This window comes from Filicampus tigris, chromosome 3 (genome assembly GCF_054856515.1).
Source record: "Filicampus tigris isolate MCC_2025a chromosome 3, RoL_Ftig_1.0, whole genome shotgun sequence".
Taxonomy (NCBI): domain Eukaryota; kingdom Metazoa; phylum Chordata; class Actinopteri; order Syngnathiformes; family Syngnathidae; genus Filicampus; species Filicampus tigris.
In genome coordinates this window covers 30411608-30435699 of record NC_141219.1, presented here as the reverse complement: position 1 = coordinate 30435699, position 24092 = coordinate 30411608, and the positions used below count along the sequence as shown (strand labels likewise).

Here is a 24092-nt window from a genome sequence, read left to right as displayed (position 1 = left end):
AAAAAAACAAGGACACTGTAGTGATTAATGCAAAAGAAAAAATCTTGCGCAAAATGTCTTGTATTGTATAGACATATCACAGAGGGCTATTTTGTTATACTGCGAGCTAGTTTAAACTGAAATGTAGTGTCACAAGTGAGGTTTATCAGCTTTAACATTTTATTGAGTGTTGTCCTTATATTTTGTTACAAATATTACATATTTATAAGTACAGTATACTGTGCTTGTGGACACTTATGAAATAGTGTGTGTGTATTTTTATGGGTTGGTAGTGTAATATCTTGAGATATTAATAAACATATGCACGCACGTCAGCTTCATCGAAGTTGGCTTTAATGCAGGTGACTTAATACTACACAGGGCTGACTGGCAGTTCATTCCTCTACGTCTCCTCAGTAACTCTGGCATATCCAAACCAGCAGCACCCTTGATTGGTACCTAGTTGTATAACAGTTTAGTCACTATGTAAGACCAAATATATGTAATGTCACTGTGTATTTTATATGCATCATATTATAGTTTGTCAGTTTACTGAAAAAAAACCCCGTTGAATTTACTCAATTTTATTTTGACAAGCGGTTGCATGAAATAAAACCATCAGAATCCTATGAACTATTATCTCTTTTTCTTTTGTAGTTTCTTCATTCTGAGCAAATCAGCCCAGCTGCAACCACCCCCGAAGCGTTCAATGCCTGCTCAGAGTGTGGGACATCTCAGCACTACATCGAAACTCAATAAATTTATGAAATGCCAACAATTACTAATAATAAAACAAAGTGAGATTTCTAACATGAAGTATTTTTTAACAAAGCTTGTTTTACTCCAAATAACTTTTCAGCACAAACCGATTCTGAAAGCCACGAAAAGTGACGTGAAGTCTTGAGTCGGCACGTAGACGACCGAAGGACGATTCTTGCAAAAGTAGCGGTAATGTTCGTTATAACAACAGCCAGGGGGTGGCAAACATAGATGCAAAGAAATATGTTACAGAAATAGTGTAACGAATTGGGTTACCTGTGTTGCTGTTTGTGTCTTGTCAATTTGTGTCGTTTCCGAGGTTAATGAATGCATCGTGCGGCTCGCTTGATGGGAGGGCATGTGAGCGAGAGTAGCCGAGGACTAAGAGGAGAGCAAACTCATAGCTGCTCTGCAGTTACCCAAATGCGCAGGACATTTTTCAACAGGAGATACGGCGTGAGTTCCACTAGTACGACAAGTGATGAGACCCAGCGTCAGACCCAACACACCGGCGAGTGACACACCAGCATGTCGCTTGACTGTCTCTTGGTAGAGGCATATGTAGCCTTAGTTGTCCATCCATCCATTATCTATACCGCTTATCCTCACAAGGGTCGCGGGGCGTGCTGGAGCCTATCCCAGCAGTCTTCGGGCAATAGGCGGGGGACACCCTGAATTGGTTGCCAGCCAATCGCAGGGCACGCCGAGACAAACATCCGCACCTAAGGGCAATTTAGAGTGATCAATTAACCTGCCATGCATGTTTTTGGACAAGAAACCCCACGCAGGCACGGGGAGAACATGCAAACTCCACACAGGGAGGCCGGAGCCGGGATCGAACCCACGACCTCTGAACTATGAGGCGGACGTGCTAACCAGTCGACCACCGTGCCGCCTGTAGCCTTAGTTGTGCTAAAACTAATGCAAACAAATTTTGCCGTCTTGATGAAGTTCAACAGCTGTAAAAAAAAAATCAAGAAAGTAAAAACATACCAGATATAATAAGCTCCTCTCTCACGGTTCTCCAAGCCTTGTCTCTTTTTTCTTGTCCCGGTACTTGTAGCTGGCCGTGTCATGTAGCCCAGTAAATATTTAGTTTTATCCATCCATCCATTATCTGTACCGCTTATCCTCACAAGGGTCGCGGGGCGTGCTGGAGCCTATCCCAGCTGTCTTTGGGCAGTAGGCGGGGGACACCCTGAACTGGTTGCCAGCCAATCGCAGGGCACACAGAGACAAACATCCGCACTCACAATCATACCTAGGGGCAATTTAGAGTGTCCAATCAACTTACCATGTATGTTTTTGGAATGTGGGAGGAAACCGGAGTACCCGGAGAAAACCCACGCAGGCACGGGGAGAACATGCAAACTCCACACAGGGAGGCCGGAGCCGGGATCGAACCCACGACCTCTGAACTGTGATGCGGACGTGCTAACCAGTCGTCCACCGTGCTGCCTATTTAGTTTTATAGTTTGCCATTTTAATTTTGTGAACATTCTCAAAACTCGACATTCTGTTTAAACAATTCATGGTTATTTCTGTGCATTATTTTGTAAATATGCTTGTTTTTTCTGTATTGTCTGTTGTAGCAAGGGGATTTATGAATGAGACACACAGGGGCACTTGTGTGATGTTGCTGTGCTTTCCCGGCAAAGCAGAGACAGCTTCTGTATGGGGGGAGATTGCTCCGTTACCTGTGTGAATGTGACATGCTTTCTTTTGCTCCATCACAGAATAAAAAGGTGTTTATCCTGACTCCTGGGCTGACCAATGGAAGCACTCCCTGGACCGGGCGTCTCCGCCCATTTGTTCAGAGACTGAGTGTTCGAATATTTTATTTTACGCCCTCCGAAAAGGCTCATCAGAAGCACAAAATGTTACAACACGTGTTTGTCTTTGTTTGTTGAACAAAGGACCACAGGTCATAAACCTGAAACAAACAGATAGAAATAATTTCAAGATTGAGTTATCTTTTAATGAATATAATGAATATAAATATAATTATAATTATTGCATTACAGCTGGTTGGAGATAGACTACAGTGTGTTTTAACTGAAAGTATGTACACATTTGGGTTACGTTGCCACCATAGGAATGGAACTCTGAGGACTCCCTGCATATGCACAACTTCGTCTTTGTCAGTCCAGGTTTTATGCTTAGGATTTTTCTTCTCATAAAACTGTTTTACCCAGCCCACAAAAACACCATACAGAAAAATCACAAAATATAATGCTACAAATACAAAGGGGTCAAATAGAAAATGTTGTTTTAAGATGCATGTCATTAAGCAGGTTCTGTTTGTCTCTTGTTGGCTGGTCATCACATTTTCTAACTGATCTACTTTCAACTCAACTCGACTAAATGTTCAGATCAAAGGAAATGTAAACCCTTGAAAGAAAATAAATGTCAGTTCAAATTAACACAATTTCACTCCTCTTGTACCCCTTGCAGGTTTTTGAAGTTAAACAAGGAAATAATATTGTTGAAAAGATCCGACGGTTCATTCACAAAGTCACCTCTCCTTTGCACCCAAAAGTGGACACCAATAAGCCACAAAGTGTGAAATCACTCTCTCACCCTTTTTCCAGAGAGAAGGCACACCTGTGAGTAAAATCTTCACCTAAATTAAAAATACTGAATGTTTCCAGAATAATTTATTGGGTCAAACATGTTTGTTTAACTACTAACACACCTTGTTGACGTAATTATATTTTGGCTTAATTCTGTGATCACTGCACCTCATGATAGCAGTACGATATTTGTATTAAAACTGTGATTTAAGCATGATCATTCTGTGTTGCACTGTGCTGTGCATGTTAACACTTATATAAAAGGTAACACAATTAATGAATTAACTCAAAACATCCATTCCAACCCTATAATTTTATGGATTTGGTGAGTCTTCCAAACTTGACAATGGCACCGGCATCATCATTGAAATGAGACAGTCTGTAATACTACATACAATACACAATATAATACACCCATATTATTGTATTTTTACTTGGTTTAGTGTATTTTGGGTAGCATGAACTGTTGATAGTTACTGATAGCTCGCATGGAAAGCGTCATTGAAGTTGTGATTGCTGTCAAGAGTAAAAGAAATGTCTAACATGAGATTTGTTTTGGGCTTTTGTCTCTAGATTTGATCTATCTGACAGAGATTATTTCTTTGACAGCAAGACAAGAAGCTCAATTGTAAGTAGATTATTATTATTAACTGCATGCAGTGCAATTTGAAGAGGTGTAAAATAAACACAATCAAGCAACTACTATACATATATACTAGGGATGTAACGATTCACTGAAGCCCCAATTAGATTTTCGATTTTCAGTTCCCGAATTTCGATTAGATTCAATTTTTAAAAAATTACAACTGCGCTTGTCTCTGTGAGCTAGTGTGGTGCTGGAGCCATCCAAAGCCAGCCAAACGCAATACGCAGTGATGTTTGGTGTAAGCGCATAATTTGATCTACACATTCAAAATGTGGTATGCATCTGGAATGGAAAAAAATTATAAACATCATTTTTTAGGATTCTAAATTAGTATATTCTGATGATTTAGGTATGTTGTCTTTTGTTAGGTGTTGCTGTATAGGACTTCTGAGTCCTGGGATGTCCAAGTTCGATTAGTCGATTTTGATCGATTTTCGATTAATCGTCACACACACATATACATATATACATATATATATATATATATACACTTATTAAATAAGTATTTTTCACGTCACCATTTTCATCACTAAATATGTTATTTCCAAAGGTGCTACTGATATATATATATATATATATATATATATATATATATATATATATATATATATATATGTATATATACATACATATATACATACACATATATATATATTATATATATATATATATATATATATTATATATATATACAAATATATATATATATATATATATATATATATATATATATATATATTTATATATATATTAGGGGTGTAACGGTACGCTAAATCACATTTCGGTTCGGTTCGTTTTTTGGAAACTTCGGTTCGGTATATTTTCGGTACAAAAAACAGATTTTTTAAAATAATATGTTTATTCTGAAAAGATGACAAGTAAATGGTACATTTTTTAGAAAAAATAAATAAAAGCGAACCATTCGGGTGATATTCTAAGAAATTACACCAGAATAAAAAATACGCTAACAATAAAGATCTCTTAATTTAGTAAATTATTAAGACACTGAAATCTTTAAACACTCAGCAGCAAAAGCCTACGACACATCTAAGTATTCAAGTTAAAGCCAAGTTGTCATTACAGTACATATATACACTTTTTGTGATAAAAAAAAATACATACAATAAAAGTTACAATTATTGCTAACTATATTAAAACTCGTTTTATAATGAACAAAATGTTAAAAGTCTTTATGGAATTGTATACACTTTTTAGGCATTGAAATCTTTGAATATTCAACAGCATATTGTAACGAATTGGGTTATCTGTGTTGTGGTCGGATTTGTGTGTTACTGAGTTGTGATGTTTCCGAGGTTCATGAATGCATCGTACGGCAAGCGTGTGGATCAGCGGAGAAAGAAGAGCGCGAGCAGTTGTACTTGGATTAATAAAAACTTGATAATTAAACTACGCCTGACGGCGTGTTCCTGGAAGACGCTACAATATGATAAATCCCGCTATATAAATTTGACGTTTTTGCTCCCTCGTTTGAGAAACATTCACAGTCGGATGATGCCGTGCATGTTAGACGTGCTAGCCGCAACATAGCCGCCCATCTCATGTAGCAATATCAGCACACAACTTTTGGACTTATCCACGCACCTTTCCCATTCGGCGATGGTGAACAGGAAAGCCAGAATGTTCCCAAACAGGAGACCGCAGTGTACGCGGGGACCTTCGAGCTCTGGCTCTCACTGTTGTGCCGCCACTCTCGTCTCGCAACAGTCAGCGTCCGTGCGGAAGCTCGCGCTAATAAGTGGACCGAACCGAACATGCCATACCGAAACGTATTAATAACACCCGAGTGCACCGTTACACCCCTAATATATATATATATGGCTGTCAGTTTAGCGCGTTATTCTCGGTGTTAACCAAACCCCCAGTGTTCTAAAGGTACAAGGTGTCCATTGCGCCAGAAGGCTCAAGGATATTAGAAAACCCTTGTGCAATCATCATTAGCACTCGAGAAGCGATAAAACTGACCTTCCATTTGAGTAGGTTGACTATGTGCAGTATCACATTTGTGGGGTCGATTAAAAGGTCAAAATGGCCAGAAAAAAAATAATTTCCTGTGAAACTCAACAGTTGATTCTCGTTCTTGGAAATTAAGGCTATGCCATGCGAGAAATTGCCAAGAAACTGATGATGATCCTACAAACGGTGTTTAAAAAATAAGGACATTTCTTGATGACCCCAACCTTTTGAAGGTTAGTGTATGTGTGTATGTACTGTATGTATATATAATGTTGCTTCCTGTGTTGCCAGGTGTATGAAGTGCTCAAAAGGACAAGATGTACTAGAGCCATGTACTCAATGGGTAAGTATTCTTCAGATCACCCTAATTCTAAGGGACAGTTCTTTGCCAACTCTAAATCTACCGGTAGATTCCCAAAATCCAAGTCCATTATTTACATGATATCCATGTTATTGTGTGTTATTTTGTATTCATCCAATGGAAACATCTGCTGCTGCTCTTGTTTGTGAGACATTAAAAAAAATAATAATCTGACCATCCAAAAACAAGAGGGGTCCATGATCATGCCATATTCATCCACCCATTTCTATACCACTCATCCTAATTAGGGTTGCAAATGACTTGCAGCCTATCCCAGCTGCACTGGTCGCCATCCTATCGCAGGGCAAATACAGACTAACAACCATTCACGTACACACTTAGACCTATGGATAGACAATTTGGAGCCTTCATTTAACCTGCACGTTTTTGGGGAACATGAGAGACTGCCAAAATATCAGGAGAAGAGACACATAATAAGCATGAGGAAAACATTCATAATCCACATAGGAGGGCATGGGCCGACCCGACCATATTTGAATATATTCAAATTCCTGTAGGAAGGGGGACATTCATATTCTGTATGTCTGAAACCAATTTTCACAAACTCCAGGAGGATGAAAAGAGAAATAGCGGATGATCACATGACTCTGATTGTACCCATTTAATTGACTAATTATCTCCTGAACAGCGCACCCTCGGAAAGAGAGGTCCCCATACTGTGGTGTGTTGACCAAATATGAAATATAGAATGGAAGATCATGCAGGCGGGGAAAACAGAGGGGTATTCCTGCTAGCAGGTTGTCTGCAAACGTGAGAAAAATAACAAATGTTACCTTTAACAAATGTTACCAGAGGACGGATGTGAGTTTGACACATGCGTGTACGACACATATAGCAAATTTTCCATTCATCATTATTTATTTACTTTATTTTGCATCTTTTATCAATCCCAGAGGCTCAGTGAAGCTGTGCAACTCTGCCTTGCTGCATACTGCATTGCCCTAGTGGCACCTCAGAAATGCTCTGCAAACAAACATTCTCCAGCAACCGGTCCTGATTGCATATAAAGTACACTAAGAACAGTTTGGTTAAAAATAACACAATTGTGGGTCATAAATGGACCGATCCACTATTTGGGTCAATGGACGCTCCTCAATGGACCCACTCCAGTTTGCATACCAGCCTGGCATCAGTGTGGATGATGCCATCATCTACCTCCTCCACACTTCACTCTCCCACCTGGAGAAGGCGGGGAGCACTGTGAGGATCATGTTCTTTGATTTCTCCAGTGCTTTCAACACCATCCAGCCCACCCTATTGGGAGACAAGCTGGAGCGGGCGGGGGTTGCCCACCACCTCACCACATGGATCCAGGACGAGCTCACAAACCGGCCACAGTATGTGAGGACACAGGACTGTGTGTCTGACGTGCTCCTCTGTAGCATGGGGGCCCCACAGGGAACTGTCTTGGCTCCCTTCCTGTTCACCCTCTACACTTCGGACTTCAACTACAGCTCCCCTACCTGTCACCTGCAGAAGTTCTCTGACGACTCTGCGATTGTCAGCCTCATCACAGGCGGAAATGATCGGGAGTACAGAGAACTTACTCAGGGTTTTGTGGACTGGTGCCAGCAGAACCGCTTCCTGATCAATGCAGGGAAATCCAAAGAAATGGTGGTGGATTTCGGTAGGCGCCATCACTCTTCACCTGCACTAGTGAATATACGGGGAACAGATGTAGAGAGAGTCTCAACTTACAAGTACCTGGGTGTTCATCTGAACAATAAACTGGACTGGAGCGACAACACAGACGCCCTCTATAGGAAGAGTCAGAGCAGACTCTTCCTACTCAGGAGACTGAGGTCTTTTGGGGTTCAGGGGACACTCCTCAGGAACTTTTATGACTCTGTGGTTGCATCGGTCATCTAGGGATTGGTCACCTGGGGAGGCGGCGTCTCAGCCCGGGACAAGAAGCGGCTGGACAAACTGGTCAGGAGGGCCGGCTCTGTCCTGGGCTTCTCCCTGGACTCTGTGGACTCGGTGGGGGACAGGAGGATGTTGGCCTAGCTGTCATCAATGCTGGACTACCCGGACCATCCCCTCCAGGGCACTCTAACAGCACTCCACAGCTCCTTCAGTGACAGACTGTTACACCCTCGCTGTGCAAAGGAGAGATTCCGCCGCTCCTTCTTGCCTGCTGCTGTCAGACTCTTTAACAAGAACATTGTGTAGTCTCTACAAACTGGCGGACATTAGTGCAATTGTGCAGTCCTGCACATGAGCTCATATCGTGCAATACCCAACATTCCCCACTACTGTAATACCGTGCAATACTCAACATTCCCCACTACTGTTAGTCTAGTTTTATTTTTATCCAATGCTGTTCCTCACTTAGAGTATTTTTCCTCTGTACTATGTACAGGCTAAAATGAGTGTTCCTCATACTTTTTATGTAGATGTATGTTGGTGTGTATATACATGTGTATATACACGTTACTGCGTATATTTACATAGGTTTGATCCTGAATGTTTGCCGTTAATGTTATACATTAATGGCTACATTATGCCACCGTCCCTGTGTGACCTATATCTTTGCTGCTGTAACACTGAAAATTTCCCCACTGTGGGATCAATAAAGGCCTTCTTATCTTATCTTATCTTATCTTCTTGTGTTGTTCTTGTGTTGTTCTGTACAAATCAATCTACATTTTTTTAAACAAAGTTGAAAGTTTGGTCAAATTGACCCAAGAAGTGGATCGGTCCATGTGTTATTTTTTACCCAAATGTTTTTAGAATGTAGGACTGTGCCAAATCATGTGGTCCTATTACCAATATCCTTTGTGATACGATGCTATCGCATAGTGACTGGCACCTCATGAACCTAAATCTTACCACTTAAGGTGAAAATACAAACTTGTTTAATTGCTCATACAAGAAAAAGTACAGTAGGAGCTGAAGATTAAAGTCAGGCTAAGTAGAACTTCTTTACAGCAGAGGATATGCTGCTCACAAATGATTAAATATCTCAAAGTTTGCTGGCGCACTGTGTTTTGTTGTTTTCGTTCCAAATGAGGAAAATGGTAATTGTGAAGCCGATAGAAAGTTTTTATCGTGGGACTACTCTGCTATCCTTTCTATCATCACTTAGGCTCTTTTAGATCTGTATCCAAAATATGTACAGTGGTACCTCTACTTACGAATGTCTCTTCATACGAAATTTTCAAGTTACGAAACGCCTCAACAGGAAAACATTGCCTCTAGTTACGAAAGAAATTTCAGGATACAACAGGTAAAAGTATGGGGTGATACTCGCAGTATGGGCTGCTACCCGCAGCTCCGGAGTTTCCTGAACGCAACATACTCATAGCTCTTCTGCCATTGGCTAGCCTAGCATCTTCCTGGCATCCCATTGGCTAAGAGGGACCTCTTCCGTATGTCTCTATGTGTGTGGATAGACGGGTAAATAGATAGATAGATGCAGCGTCCTCGTCATTCGCCCTTCGAGCCATGAGGTGTTCCGATAATTTTACGTGAATTACAAACGAGAAAAAGAAAAAAAAGGAGAAAATCGTTTATTTGTCCATACATACAAAGCAAGAGATAATAAAAAAGTATGAAAAGGGGATGCGTTTGGTTGATCTCGCCAAAGAATATGACTGTAATGTAACGACAGTCGCCACGTTATTAAATCAGTTCTTTACAAAACGCCAGGCAAAAACATGAGAGAACATGAACCAAAGAGGGCAAAAAGCGATGAGGACAGCAATTAAAAGGTAAACGACCATCCTTTTTATTCCTTACTCTATTCTTTGTTTTTTTTACATTATGCACAACTCTAATTTATTGTGCAATAATCTAATTGTAACATGTATTTGTTATATGTTTTCATGCATTTTTATGCTTTATAACACATTCATGTCTGAATATCGGGGGGCTTGGAACGGATTAGGGCATTTACATGGAAAATGGGTCAATACTTACAACATTTTCTACTTAAGAAATTTCTTCCAGAATGAGAAACTTTTTTTTTTCTGCAAAAGAATTAATGCAGCCACAACATCTTCTGGTTTAATTTTTGTGGCATCGTCTTTGATGCGTTTGATTTCGACAGCTCGCCTGATTTTGCCTGATGTATTATTAAAATGTGAGTTTAACGATGGAGGTTGAAGAAGGCAGGATAGCGGTGCCTGAAATATAGTTGCATCAACAGGTAGAGGCAAGGTCCCATGCAGGCCAAGAGGCACTATTGCTGGTTTAGTTACATTTTGGGCTGAGGACATCTGACGATGAGTCGAAAACTGTTGTATGCCACAGGCAGATTCCCTACCGTCATGCAGCACAACAAACCTCTTCTATCACCTTGAGAAAAAAACACAAAAAAGTGCACATCTCTAGAAAGATTGTCAATGTACTAGTTGGGGCAAAACATAGAAAGAAAAAGCCAAGTCAGCTGACAATACCATAGCCTCTTGCACGAGTCACCTCTGCATGACTGATCTTCAATTTTCGTTGTAATTTTTTTTATTGTGAGACACAACTAATTTTTGTTTTTATCTCATAATGTGTTTATATGTTCAATAAATCAAAATCAATTCAAATTAATCAATCAAACTCAGTGGTAAAACAGACATTGTGCCTCATTTTCCAAACATACCGCCGCTTACACGTTCCAAACAAGAAACAAACAGGCAACGTAATTAGATGAAAGTAAGAACTAAAACAAAATTCACAGATTTTTAAAAATGTCTTATCAATATTTACATTTTTAACCCTCACAGTGTGTGAAGAACATGTTCGTCATTTTTTACTCTGATCTTTCTTCCTTCTTTTATTCTTTTATTTTTTTTTCTCTTATTTTTATTCTTTTATTCTTTGATTTCTTCATCTTTTATACCTCGTGTTAAAAATTTATCTAAGATCGTTTTTTAGCATCTTAAGAACACAGCCAGAGTCCGCGCATTTCTCAATCAAGCTAACACTGAGGTACTGATGCATGCTTTTATTTCCTGCCATTTAGATTATTATAATGCCCTGCTCTCTGGCCTCCCCAAAAAGAGATTTTACAATTACTCCAGAACTCGGCCGCACGGGTGCTGACGAGGACCAGATGGCGGGAGCACATTATACAAGTTTTAAGTTTTAAAATTGCTGCGTTGGCTCTCTGTGTGCTTCAGGATTGATTTTAAGGTGCTTTTATTAGTTTTTAAATGTCTTAACGGACTTGGGCCATATAATTTATCAGACCTGTTTTTGTCATATCATCCCTTGTGGAACCTATGGTACTCTGGCACTGTCCTTTTAATTATTCCTAGGGTGAGAACCAGAACACACGGTGAGGCTGCATTCAGCCATTGTGGTCCCCGGCTTTGCAATAGACTGCCAGAGGACGTCAGGTCCGCAGAGACTGTTGATATTTTTAAAGGGAGGCTCAAGACATACAGTACCTTTTTAGTTTGGCTTTTAAATAATTGCTTTTACTCTTTTTATTTTGGATTTTTAAAAAAATCTAATCTCACTGTTTTTTTATTTTTTTTAGCTTCTTGTATTGTTTTGTTTTTAACTTCATTGTTTTCTGTTGTTTTTAGTTTTCTAGCTTTTTGCTCCAGTGTTTCCTCACGGGGGGCCTCGAGGCTGGGAGGTGTGGCAGAAAAATTTCCTGTCTATCCACCTTTTTGTCCGGCCGGAACAAATAGTAATCGCCTATATCACCGCGAAAATAGACGATTACATAGACAGAAAAAAAATGGGCTTCCGATTATGCTTAATCCGACTATTTTTTTAAAGTTTCTTTTCTATCGGTCTACCGTCCGTCAGATAGGAGGAATGCCCAGCTCTGATTATTTATACTTCCTCCTTCACCTTTTTCAAACATGTGTAAGCAGGTACGATATGACCTATGTTACATTGGTTATTTGAAATTCTGTTTTGTTCATTTTTTTTCCTCTTTTGTTTTTGGATGGTCTTAATTTGGCTGTTTTTTTTCACCAACTTCCTGTATTATATTGTACTTTTATTTTTATGAAAGTTAAAAATAAATCATTGTTAAAAAAAAAAAAAACATGATAAATGAATGTTGCTTCCTGCAAGCCTGAATCACTGCAACATTTTTAAATACAGTACTGTAATCCCCTGTATTTCGCAGCGGTTATGCAATAAAATTGAAATTCCATGAATACAGGATGACGCCCCTTAAAGATGCACTTTTTGTATATTTTCCATGAGTATTCTGTCTGTTACTTTTCTAATTATGATACTGATTTTCACAGGGATCACCAGTCTGCTTGCCAACGGTGTTTATACATCTGCTTATCCTCCTCATGATGTGAGTATCAGCATCAATTCCTGAGTCAGGCCTGAGAACAGGTAACATTTACAGTACAATAGTGAAGGCCCTGGTATTATTTTATAGAGTGTGCTGCATTTATGGCCTCAAACAAAAAAATATCATACAACTCGTAAATTCTGTGCTGTTGTGCTAAAGATATTGAATTTAACAGCATTTGAATGTTCCAGGGGGAGATAGAGGGAGTCAATGCCGAACCCAATGATAGAAAGGTAACCAAAACACTCATGTCAATGATTTTATTCTGTTTAATTTCTTGATACATGTTTTTGGTTCAATTAAACATTAAAAACAGACAATTAAAGGAACTGAGCTCAAATGAGAGGATTTGCAAATTTTAACTTGTTTCACAAGTCACTTTCTTCTGTAGGCTAGCGTACAAAGTCTTCACAAACATCCGGAATTTAAATGGAACCATTGGCTAGTTTGTTTTATGATAGAAGACATGAACAAGAATGTCATTAATTTCATTAATTTTCAGTTCTAATGGTTTACTGTAGTGCCTTGAAACTAGTAGTACACAAAAAAAAATGAAATCTTGGATGAACTTTTTGAATATTTGAGAAAAAAATCTAAATCCAGCACACCTATTTGCACTTTAACTCATGTAAATAATTCATTTGTGCAACCTGACATTTTTAATTTCAATTGGACTCATTTCTTTTTATTTCTTAATTATTTCAAGTAGTCTTAAATTCAAATATTTAAGTTGGCTTTATGTGCCCTGCGACTGGCTGGCGACCACTTCGGGGTGTAGTCTGCCTTCGCCCATTGACGGCTGGGATAGGCTCCAGCAACTCCCCGCGACCCTATATAGGATAAGCGGTTTGGAAGATGACATGACATGACAAGTTGGCTTTATTACTTAACTTAAAATGTCCCTTCAGTTTAACCAGAAGGTTCTGAGACAGAACATGCAAAATAGACACAGGAAGGGCAGCACTTGGATTTGACCCCACTACTTCTGAACTGTGAGGCAAATGTGGCTTTATAAAGACATCCTCATCTATTGTTCAATGAGTGATGAATTTATGTTATGGGTTGTCTTTTTTCTCACTTTCATTTACTCAAAGCAGTGTTGTGGTTAATAGGGGACTAATGACTGTTCATCTGAATAATTAATTTAATTGAAATGTTTTTAAGTCTAATATTATCCATTTAGCTAAAAAAATGTCAATATGTTTGGTGTCACAATATATTTTAAGCACTTTTATTTAAATTAATTTTACATATCCCCCTTGAGTTATCACATGATCTTGGTGGAGGGATTTGTGATTGGAAGGAACATCCCCCCTACCCCCACCCCGCCACTCCAATCACGTCACCATCCCCAGCCCCCATTAGAACCTGAGATTTGTTCTGTTTTTGGACTTCTGTGCTCATCTTGGATAGTCTATAATGAACACCATGTTCAGACATAATGGTGTCCAAATATTCACTTGGCAGCAAGACTCTCCGGTCTTGGAGGGCCCCAATCCAGTATGTTTTAGATGTTGTTGTAGATGGTACGGATAGTAGTCGGTCCCCTTGAAATTTTTCTTTCTGTGTCATTGCAACCATTTGCCAAAATCCAAAAAGTTAATTTTATTTCTGAATAATGTACATTCAGCACCCCATCATGAGAGAAAAAAAATGAAATGTAGACATTTTTGCAAATGTATTAAAAAAGAAAAACTGAAATAGCATACGGTCATAAGTATTCAGACCCTTTGCAGCGAACTTCATACTTAACTCACATGCTGTCCATTTCTTCTGATCCTCCTGGAGATGGTTCTGCTCCTTTGTTGAAGTCCAGCTGTGTTTAATTAAACTGATTTGACTTGATTAGGAAAGACACACACCTGTCTGAATAAGACCTTACAGCTCACAGTGCATGTCAGAGCAAATGAGGATCATGAGGTCGAAGGAACTGCCCAAGGAGATCATAGACAAATATTGTGGCAAGGCACAGATCTGGCCATGGTTACAAAAGAATTTCTGCAGCACCTCAGGTTCCTAAGAGCACAGTGGCCTCCATAATCCTCAAATGGAAGAAGTTTGGGAAGACCATAACTCTTCCTTGACCTGGCCGTCCAGCCAAACTGAGCAATCGTGGGAGAAGAGCCTTCGTGAGAGAGGTAAAGAAGAACCCAAAGATCACTGTAGCTGAGCTCCAGAGATGCAATAGGGAGATGGGTGAAATTCCACAAAGTCAACTATCACTGCAGTCCTCCACCGGTCAGGGATTTATGGCAGAGTGGCCCAACTCAAGCCTCTCCTCAGTGCAAGACACATGAAAACCTGCATAGAATTTGCCAAAAAACACATGAAGAACTCCCAAACTACGAGAAATAAGAGTCTCTGGTCTGATGAGACCAAGATTGAACTCTTTGGTATTCATTCTAAGTGGTATGTGTGGAGAAACCCAGGCGCTGCTCATCACCTGCCCAATACAATCCCTACAGTGAAACATGGTGGTGGGAGCATCATGTTGTGGGGATGTTTTTCAGCTGCAGGGACAGGACGACTGGTTGCAATTGTAGGAAAGATGAATGCGGCCAAGTACAGAGATACCCTAGAGGATAAACTGTAATGATAGCAGTTATATCATTAGACACTAGTTAGCAGTATTGCCTTATGTGTGTTAGGTTACTACACAAACAAGTGTGTATGCTGGCTAGGCGTGAATGCAGTTAGAAAAATAAAGAGACATCAGCTTGCAGCATTACTGTTCCTGTGTGACTTCTTGAATAACAGAACGCAGAACATTACATAAACGATCATCACCGATCTGATCACAAGATGGAGCAATATGTCTACTTAAAGTATTTATTTAATGTGCATTTAAGAAAAATATTTAGTTTATTTAAAAGGGGACAGTATTTAATTACCGGTAATGACCATTTGCATGTAAATATGCCACATTATAGCTGTTCGCTAGTTTCCATCTGTAGTTCCTTGGCAGGTTGTCACATTTTAAACATACTTCTGTACTGTTTACTGAGCATCAACAGAAGTATTGTCAAGCATTTTTGCTAATGTTTAGAAATCTTTGCAATGCCCCAAGGAAGAAAAGGGGAGGAGACAAAAACAAGAATTGTGATTAGAATATAAAACATTTATTCATTAACAAATGAGTAGAACTTGATTTTTAGTAACACTGTTGCTGCTTTCAAAACGTTCATTGTGATTACAATATAAAACATTTATTCATTAACAAACAAGCAGAACTTGATTTTTCGTACCAAGGTAGCTGCTTTCAAAACATTCAATAGGACAAAAATCACAACTAAATACTTTTCAATATTATCTTAATGAACAACTTGTGGATTTATGAGTCATAATGAAGTGAAATGAGACACTAGCGTACATTCTTGTACTGTATTGATGGACATGGGACTTGAGCATACAGTATTTATCTTTGAAAGAAGTGAGAGTGTTATGAAGCGAATTTGTCACATTAAGTGACAGTTGCAAACAGTATACCATACATTAAAGTTGCATATCTTTATTTTTTTCTCAAAAATAATTGTAACACCTTTAAAACTGTATAATTGTTGACAAGAGGGAATGTGCATTGGCATCATTATCGGCATATGTGAAATTGTGGCGCCTACCGGACTATTGTTTACAGCGCAAGACGAGCTCTGTTGTGGTATTCCTACTAAATTATTGTCTTATTTAGCCGTTAATCAGTTAGCAGGGTTAACAGAGTTTTGCTCTTTGAAATAAGTGTGAGGGGCAAGCAAGTTTGTCAAGCCGTTAACATGGAAGTGGGTGCTCGTAAGTGGATGTGCGTGAATTTGAATTGTAAGTTAGCCAGCTAATGAGCTTTAACTGGTCAGCAATACGGTCAATGAAGCCCGTCTTTACAGTGTATGAAACCTTTATCGTTAGCCTCTCTCTCACACCATCACACATGTCAAAAATTAAAAGCCGTTTGCCCCAGAGAGAACGTCTCCTCAGGTTAAGGATGCCAGCGGTGTAGACGATTTTATTTTAACTGTCTTATATCGTGGAGCCGATCAATGCGCCATTGATCCATCGGCAAATTTAAGACATTACGGTTGATCACAAAATGTATAGAAAATGCAAAATATCGGCCTATCCGATCGGTCTAAAGTCTACTTACAAAACAACTAGGAGTGGGCACACTTGGACATGAGTGGAGGGAGAAAGCTGATTCGTGATGGTATGAGGGGGCAGGTTGGAACAGGAGGACCATGACAAGACACAGTTACTGCTTGCACTGATTCACATATTGGTTGATGCATGTCATGCATGATGACTGAAATTTGGTTGAACTATCCATAGAAACAACACTTCATCCATTTGCTTTTGACACACTCACAACCAATATAACAGTCCAGGAACGACACAAATTTGTGAAAGTGTAATACATAAAGGTTTAAGAAGAACATATATTTCATTTAACTACCAATGGTCAGCAATTATTGTGTAATTGCTCTCAGAGAGTGACAGTGTCTAAATTGTCAAGTTAACTTTGTGTGTGTTTCATGGTTTTTTGACAAAAAGTTGGAATGGTTATTGACTGTCTCTCTTCACAGATACTGTATGAGGAATGGGCAAGCTACAGTGTCTTCTACAAGTACCAGCCCATTGGACTAATTAGGTGAGATTCATGTTTGGATTAAGGAAATAAAAACATCTGGTCAACAGTTTAATTATCAACAGGGATGCACCTGAAACATTTAAAAGCACCCTAGATTCAAATGTGCTACTGAGCATTGCCGTACCAAGCAGTTTGCTTTTTTTTTTTTAGAATCGGTCAGTTTTCCAGTTTAGTTTTTATTTCTTCATCCTGTTTCATCTTTGAATAGTTAGGGCTGTTGTGCCTAGCTTGCTTTGATTCATCAACAGTTCTGCTCGAGAAAAGCCGCAGTCCAAAGGAGCAGTCCTGTGGCTCAGCAGACCCAAATAAGAGTCAGACTTGCTATCTGTTGCCTTCTTTTAAAGCTGTTTGATGATATGCACTCCTTTCTCAACTTTGCCATTTGCCTGAGCATGTTGAGGACTGGATGTTACATGTTGTAAACCATTCCGTGCAATTATAACAAGGACTATTATCGCTAGCAACAGTTTTTCAGTATCCAATGTCTGGCAAATATTGACTTGACATGAGCGATGACATTGTTGGTTTTGCATTTGCATTGCATGGTTGTGAGTTGTGCAATCTCAGTGAAGTTCAAATACCGGTAAAAGTCTTTCACGAGTAAATAGTCCTTTCCATTGCGATGAAGCAAATCCGTTCCTACTTTCTTACTTTCTACCAAGGGGCAGTAGGAAGACTGGGAATCATGAGTTTCCTTGCCTGATTGCTTCGGTACTTTTAGCATGTTTCACATTTTGCTATCATGTCTTATACCAGTAAACGGTATCTCTAGCTCTTCTCTTGGACTTTTCAATTCCAAGGTGTCCCTCATTTAACCGGAGGTGGTGACCTTACAATCTTAACCATAGAGCAGACCTGGGTGAAGTGTGGCCCTGGGCCACATCCGGCCGTCAGTCTTTGATCTCCCCTCTCAGTGACCAAGAAGTCGAAGTAAACGTAAAATATTTGGTGCTTTGATTTTGAAAGTTAGGTTTTTTTTAATTATATGTGCATAATTCTGGATGCGGGCGGCACGGTGGTCGACTGGTTAGCACGTCTGCCTCACAGTTCAGAGGTCGTGGGTTCGATCCTGGCTCCGGCCTCCCTGTGTGGAGTTTGCATGTTCTCCCCGTGCCTGCGTGGGTTTTCTCCGGGTACTCCGGTTTCCTCCCATATTCCAAAAACATGCATGGTAAGTTGATTGGACTCTCTAAATTGCCCCTAGGTGTGATTGTGAGTGCGAATGTTTGTCTCTGTGTGCCCTGCGATTGGCTGGCAACCAATTCAGGGTGTCCCCCGCCTACTGCCCGAAGACTGGGATAGGCTCCAGCACGCCCTTGTGAGGGTAAGCGGTATAGATAATGGATGGATGGATGGAATTCTGGATGCTAGTACAAGCGAGGTAGCAAGCATTTCCGCTATATTTAGCAACTTTTCCAACCACTCTAGCAACAATTTCTCCCCAAAAAAGAGACCACAGTGATGCTAGCAACGTACTTTTTTTCTTGCATGGTGTGGGAAGAGGAGCAAGAAGATTTGTCCTGATAATACTGTATGCAAAACTACAGTTTCGTATACTGGACATCACTGGTGTCAAACCCAAGGCCCAGGGTCCAGATCTGGCCCGCGACAAAAATGAGTTTGACACCCCTGCGCACGTATTGTGTGTATTATACCAGTAAGTCATCACTGTATCATTAGACATCGCTGTCAATAATTTTATACTTACCACTTATCGAAATACTGTATTTGGGAGTGCTGACTTGGAACAGCTATGTAAATGAGTTGGCAGTTGGTGCATAAAAATACTGTTATCAATTTCTAAAGTGTAAAGATTTCATTTTAATAATCGCTTATCATTTTGTTTAAAATGAGTATTTCACTATTAAAAAAATACATATCATATCGACACACGTAGCAATTTATTGAAAAAAGACAATGCACTTTTTTGCACAAGTCAAGGATAGTAGTTTGTTCAACTATTGTTCAAGTTACTGTGAAAAGGCTAGCAAAAAGGTATGGCAAAATCTCAACATTATTACTGTATTTATTTCATATGACATGGTACAGATTTTAGTATGGGTCATGGAGGGTGACACATGATTTGCTTTCCCGGGCCACATAAAAAGAAGGGGCGGGCCTTGAGTTTGACATTAGTGACTTAGATGACTTGCTATGCTGGCATAACACGTAAATTTTACATGCCAGTATAAATGATAAAAATATATTCATCTATTGGGAGTTGTTTACATCTTCCTTGTGATAATTGAAGAGATTTTTTTCCACCGCTATTTTAGAGTATTATATTAGTAAATTGAGAGCTAAGGTTATATATATACGTATATATATATATATATATATATATATATATACACATATATATACGTATATATATATACATATATATATATATATATATATATATATATATATATATATATATATATATATACATATATATATATATAAATATATACACACACATTGGTCAGCATATGAGTACACCCCCCCTGAACAATGCAACGATTTCTTTCAAGAAGTCAATAAACATAAGAACAATTTCCAAAATTTTGACAAAATATTTCTTGTACAGTATGTGTTTAACTCATAACACGAACCTAAGGTTGATAATATAATGTATGAATTACAAACTCTTACGTTTAATCAATTTAATGAAAGGAAACTAAAGGTGTTCTTACAAATCTGTTGGAGTGTACTGATTTTGCAGGGCACTGTATATACACATAGACATAGGGTGCTAGTGGAAGTTGGTCGAAGTTCTTAGACGCAAATGTTAACGGATGCCCGTTTAAAATCATAGGCTGTCCGACCTATAATGCCCAGCTCTGTGTATGTATGTATATATGTATGTGTATTGTATATATATATATATATATATATATATATATATATATATATATATATATATATATATATATATATATATATATATGCTGTCACAGGTCCTTGTGAACAGATGCTTATTTTGTCACGCTCAATTCAACTTTGTTTATTGAGCACAAAAAGAACCACAAAATAGTATAGCCTTTACTGTCACATTCTATGGTGTTGGCACCAACATTGAGCCCACGAAAACATAAAAGACAACCAATAATAAAATAATAATTCTGACAAGTATCTGCGGGATGAGGATAATGCTTTGTGACAGAGCGGCTGACTTCATTGCCTTGCTGTAGCCAAGAGAATTGGCTGGAAGAGGGATTCCTTCGTCTTTAAAAGTCACAACTCGGAGGACATTTGCACCTTGAAAAGCACCACGTTAACACAATTATAAACCAGATGGCTTGGAATAAACATAAACCGGAAGATCATACATCTCCAAATCTTTCCACCGGAAATACATCATGAGCTGCTGTGCATAAAGTCCATTCAATTTTGGAAGAAGTAATTTGTATCGATAATTAATTACTTTTTTTATATAACATGCCCAACACTGGTAGTAAATGATTAATTTTCATTTGTTTTGTTTTGTTTTGTTTTTCCACAGGAAGTATTTTGGGGAGAAGGTTGGACTGTACTTTGCCTGGCTGGGAGTCTACACTCAGATGTTAATCCCTGCTGCCATTGTTGGAGTAATTGTATTCCTCTATGGCTGTGCCACTGTTGATGATAATATACCAAGGTATACTGGGAATTCCATTTGTAACAAATTTATTGGACAATTGGAAAGAAACGTACTTATGTAGGAATCCAGTCCTAAAACAGAGTGTATATATTTTTTCTTCCTTAATTTCAGATAACACACATATCACATCTCTTGTTACTAGCAGAGATAAACTTTAAATGGACGGTTGGCCATGTTTCCCCTAACAAGTTCATTTTATATATTTTTTGATCAGGATAATGGAAAGAGTTGTCATTTTCTATTTTATCAATAAATTTGGGAGAAATTAGGAAATAAGTGACTCCATGAATAACGCCTCTTGTTAATGAGGAGAATGGCTGCGCCCCCTACCGTTCTATCGGTCGGAGTCACTAGAAAAACCGATTACAAACGCTCCATTGGAAATCATTGTACTTTCATTGCTTATAACGTCCAAAAACGGTGATCAATTGGCACCAAAATTTATGTGGACATCCTTACTAATTAATGACCACTTCAATATATCAAAAGGATTAACCTCTCCGTGGCTGATTTATATGAGAATGTGAGCAGAGCTACATAGATTTATGCTGGGACGAGCGCACACTGCTTCTTGCTAAAAAAAACAAAAAAAACCCCCAAAAAAACACTGCTTCTTTGCTGATCACAGTTAGGACGGGCGAGGCATTTAACACCAGTCAAGATATTTACAGAGAATGAAGTGGGAATGAGTGGGTGTGCACATTTATTTGGATGAGGAATGGCCACAGTTTTTCAACAACACGCCGTCCAATGGAATGGAACAGCCGAAACAGTACGTTCCAATGCGGCCACACTCGCCTGTGAAGTCAGCCTCCTCGCTGGAACTTTTTGTTTGCTGAACAGTGTTCATCATTGTTCGATGAGGTCTTACCTCACTCTCACGCCGCTTTACTCATGCCGAAGCTGGCGGCTGCAAGCGGTGTATGACAACGCACGTGACTGCTTGGGAGGCAACCCCACGACATGAAGGCTCATGGTCACCTCCACACGCTGCACGGACAGTAAGGAGCTAATGTTGTTGTGCTAACGCCTTTTGTTTTAACGGCCTGAAGCTAGTTGTTGCTATTAGCTGTACTGTTATCCTACTGTTAGCTGGGGAGGGGGGGAAAGAGGGTGGGATAAAGATCCATGCTTGCCTGATTGCTTGCCCACTGCCAGTCGCCGTCTGCCTCCCGAGAGTTGACACGAGTTTAGCGTCGCTAAATGTCTGAAATATAACCAGTCGGGGTTCGTGTGCGCATTCCTGCTCTTGTCCGCTTCAGCCTGTGTAAGTGGAGAAGCCCAAAAAGCGGCGGGGCAATTTATTGTAAATCTAATCACAAAAAAAGCCCTTAAATCACTACAGAGTCTTTTGAGGTGGGCATTTTAGTACTGATGTCATTTTTACATGCAAACCTATTATATTATAAGTGTCAATGTTAAGATCATCCAAGTGTCACTTTAAGCTTCCATGGCCCTGATCAAACACTATATATTACATTTGTTGAATTTCTTTAAATACAAACAGTTTAGGGTAGAGTTAAGTGATATAACCTTACAATAGGACCTTCATCAACTGCCCCCCCACCCCCCCACAATAAAAAGAAAAAGCAAATGATAATGACATTATCCAATACCTGGAAAAAGCTCTTAAAAAAACAATCCTTAATACAAAGTACATTGTATTTAAATGTTCGACCATTTTATATCAATATGACAAAATACGACTCTTTTAATAACTAACAACTAAACTGTCACTGAACGTAACATGGGTAAATGGTGCTCCTGTCACACAAAATGAACCCTTTTGCCCTAAACTGTAAACAATATCCTGCATAGAGTATACTGTAAAGCACTATATGTAGAGTAGGCCTACATGCCCGGTAGGTTGCCTAATTTTTATGATCGTTTCTTGGCAAAGAAAATAAGCGTGTCTATCATGTCAGGCTTTTGACATGCCCTGTTATGATGACTGATTGACTGGACCCCAACGCAGTAACTGAGTGTTCGGAAAAGTTCCTAAATCTTTATTACAAAACTTTTTAAGTAACAAATAGAACTTTAAAATACAAAAGAGCAAAACAAAGTACCACAAGAACAAAATAATGAACATAAGCACAAAAAAGTAGTAGAATAAGTTACAAAGCGCAAATATTGACTAGAAATAAATAACCTAGAGAATGTTGCCTCAAAAAAACTGAACAATTAGTGGGTGATATATATCATCATCGATATTATCATCAACATTGCTTTCACGATGTGCAATTTTACATTATTGAGTATTTACACTGTTTCGAAAAGAAAATACGAACGAGTCCAATGATGGCTGCAATTAAATGATGAAATCTTCATTGGTCGAATCAGTGTGCATAGACGGCAATTCAGAATTCAGTCAAGTGACTCTGTGAGAGCAGCCGAGGGAACACATCACTGTGTCAAATATGGAGAAGAGTCCTTTCTCAGCGACATACCGGTAATTTAATAGCAAGTCCAGGTTCCTAGCCTGGAAATGATTCGGGGTTGACAAGACTGACGTCAGTCAGAATGACATTGTTAGATGTGCCAAAACGGTCACACTGAAGAGCAATTCACAGACAGACAAATCTGTCCCACCACGCACCATATGGATTACGGGAAAAACTGCAATACCACAAGCAGGCTAAAGAAAAGCCAACATACACGATCCAATGGCGTCGTTATGGTGTTAGGGTGTGACTGTCTCTGAGAGGCAGGGGTATGCTGTCAATCAAACAGCCGGACGCAGGCAATAGTTGTTTTTAAAGATATTTTAAAGATATACGCCTACCAAGCATTTTAGCGACGCGTTCCAGAAATTTGTGCCAAACTAATGAAAATGGAGAACTCTAAGGAAAGTAAGAAGACTGCATAGAAAATGTAACGCAGTTTCAACAAGGTCTAGGAACTCATTGTCCCTGGGTGAAGCCAGTGAAAGACGAGTCAGATAAAGCTTTCTGTGAACTTTGTGACTGTTGTTGCTGTTATAGGGAAAACGGAAAGACTTGAGTTGTGATGGACATAACTTAGTGTGTTTCATCAGTGCTTTCCTTGCTTCTGGAAGTGCATAGTGCTGCTATGGTGGACACGTTTGTTTACAAGTGAATTGATTGTATTTACAGTATTGTTATCTCATGACTATTTTTGATATACTTGTTGTTTTATTTTCGTTTTATGCTGTGGCAGTTTAATTTCAAAAGAATTTGAATTGCAGTAGTTGTAGTAGCCTGTCTTTGTTTGGATTGTCTTTGTTACTGTAGTAAAT

At 39.1% G+C, this 24092-nt stretch overlaps 1 protein-coding gene across 7 annotated transcripts in view; it reads left to right on the top strand.

Moving 5' to 3' along the window:
- The window catches only part of ano1a (anoctamin 1, calcium activated chloride channel a), a 113682-nt gene that overhangs the window by 32756 nt on the left and 56834 nt on the right, over nucleotides 1–24092 (top strand). For all 7 annotated transcript variants that reach the window (XM_086026911.1, XM_086026909.1, XM_086026906.1 and 4 more), the window contains 7 exons: nucleotides 3193–3344; nucleotides 3885–3939; nucleotides 6223–6274; nucleotides 12520–12575; nucleotides 12767–12808; nucleotides 17144–17208; nucleotides 20696–20830. In XM_086026911.1, coding sequence (XP_085883037.1) covers nucleotides 3193–3344; nucleotides 3885–3939; nucleotides 6223–6274; nucleotides 12520–12575; nucleotides 12767–12808; nucleotides 17144–17208; nucleotides 20696–20830 — 557 coding nt within the window. The remainder of the gene's footprint in view (nucleotides 1–3192; nucleotides 3345–3884; nucleotides 3940–6222; nucleotides 6275–12519; nucleotides 12576–12766; nucleotides 12809–17143; nucleotides 17209–20695; nucleotides 20831–24092) is intronic.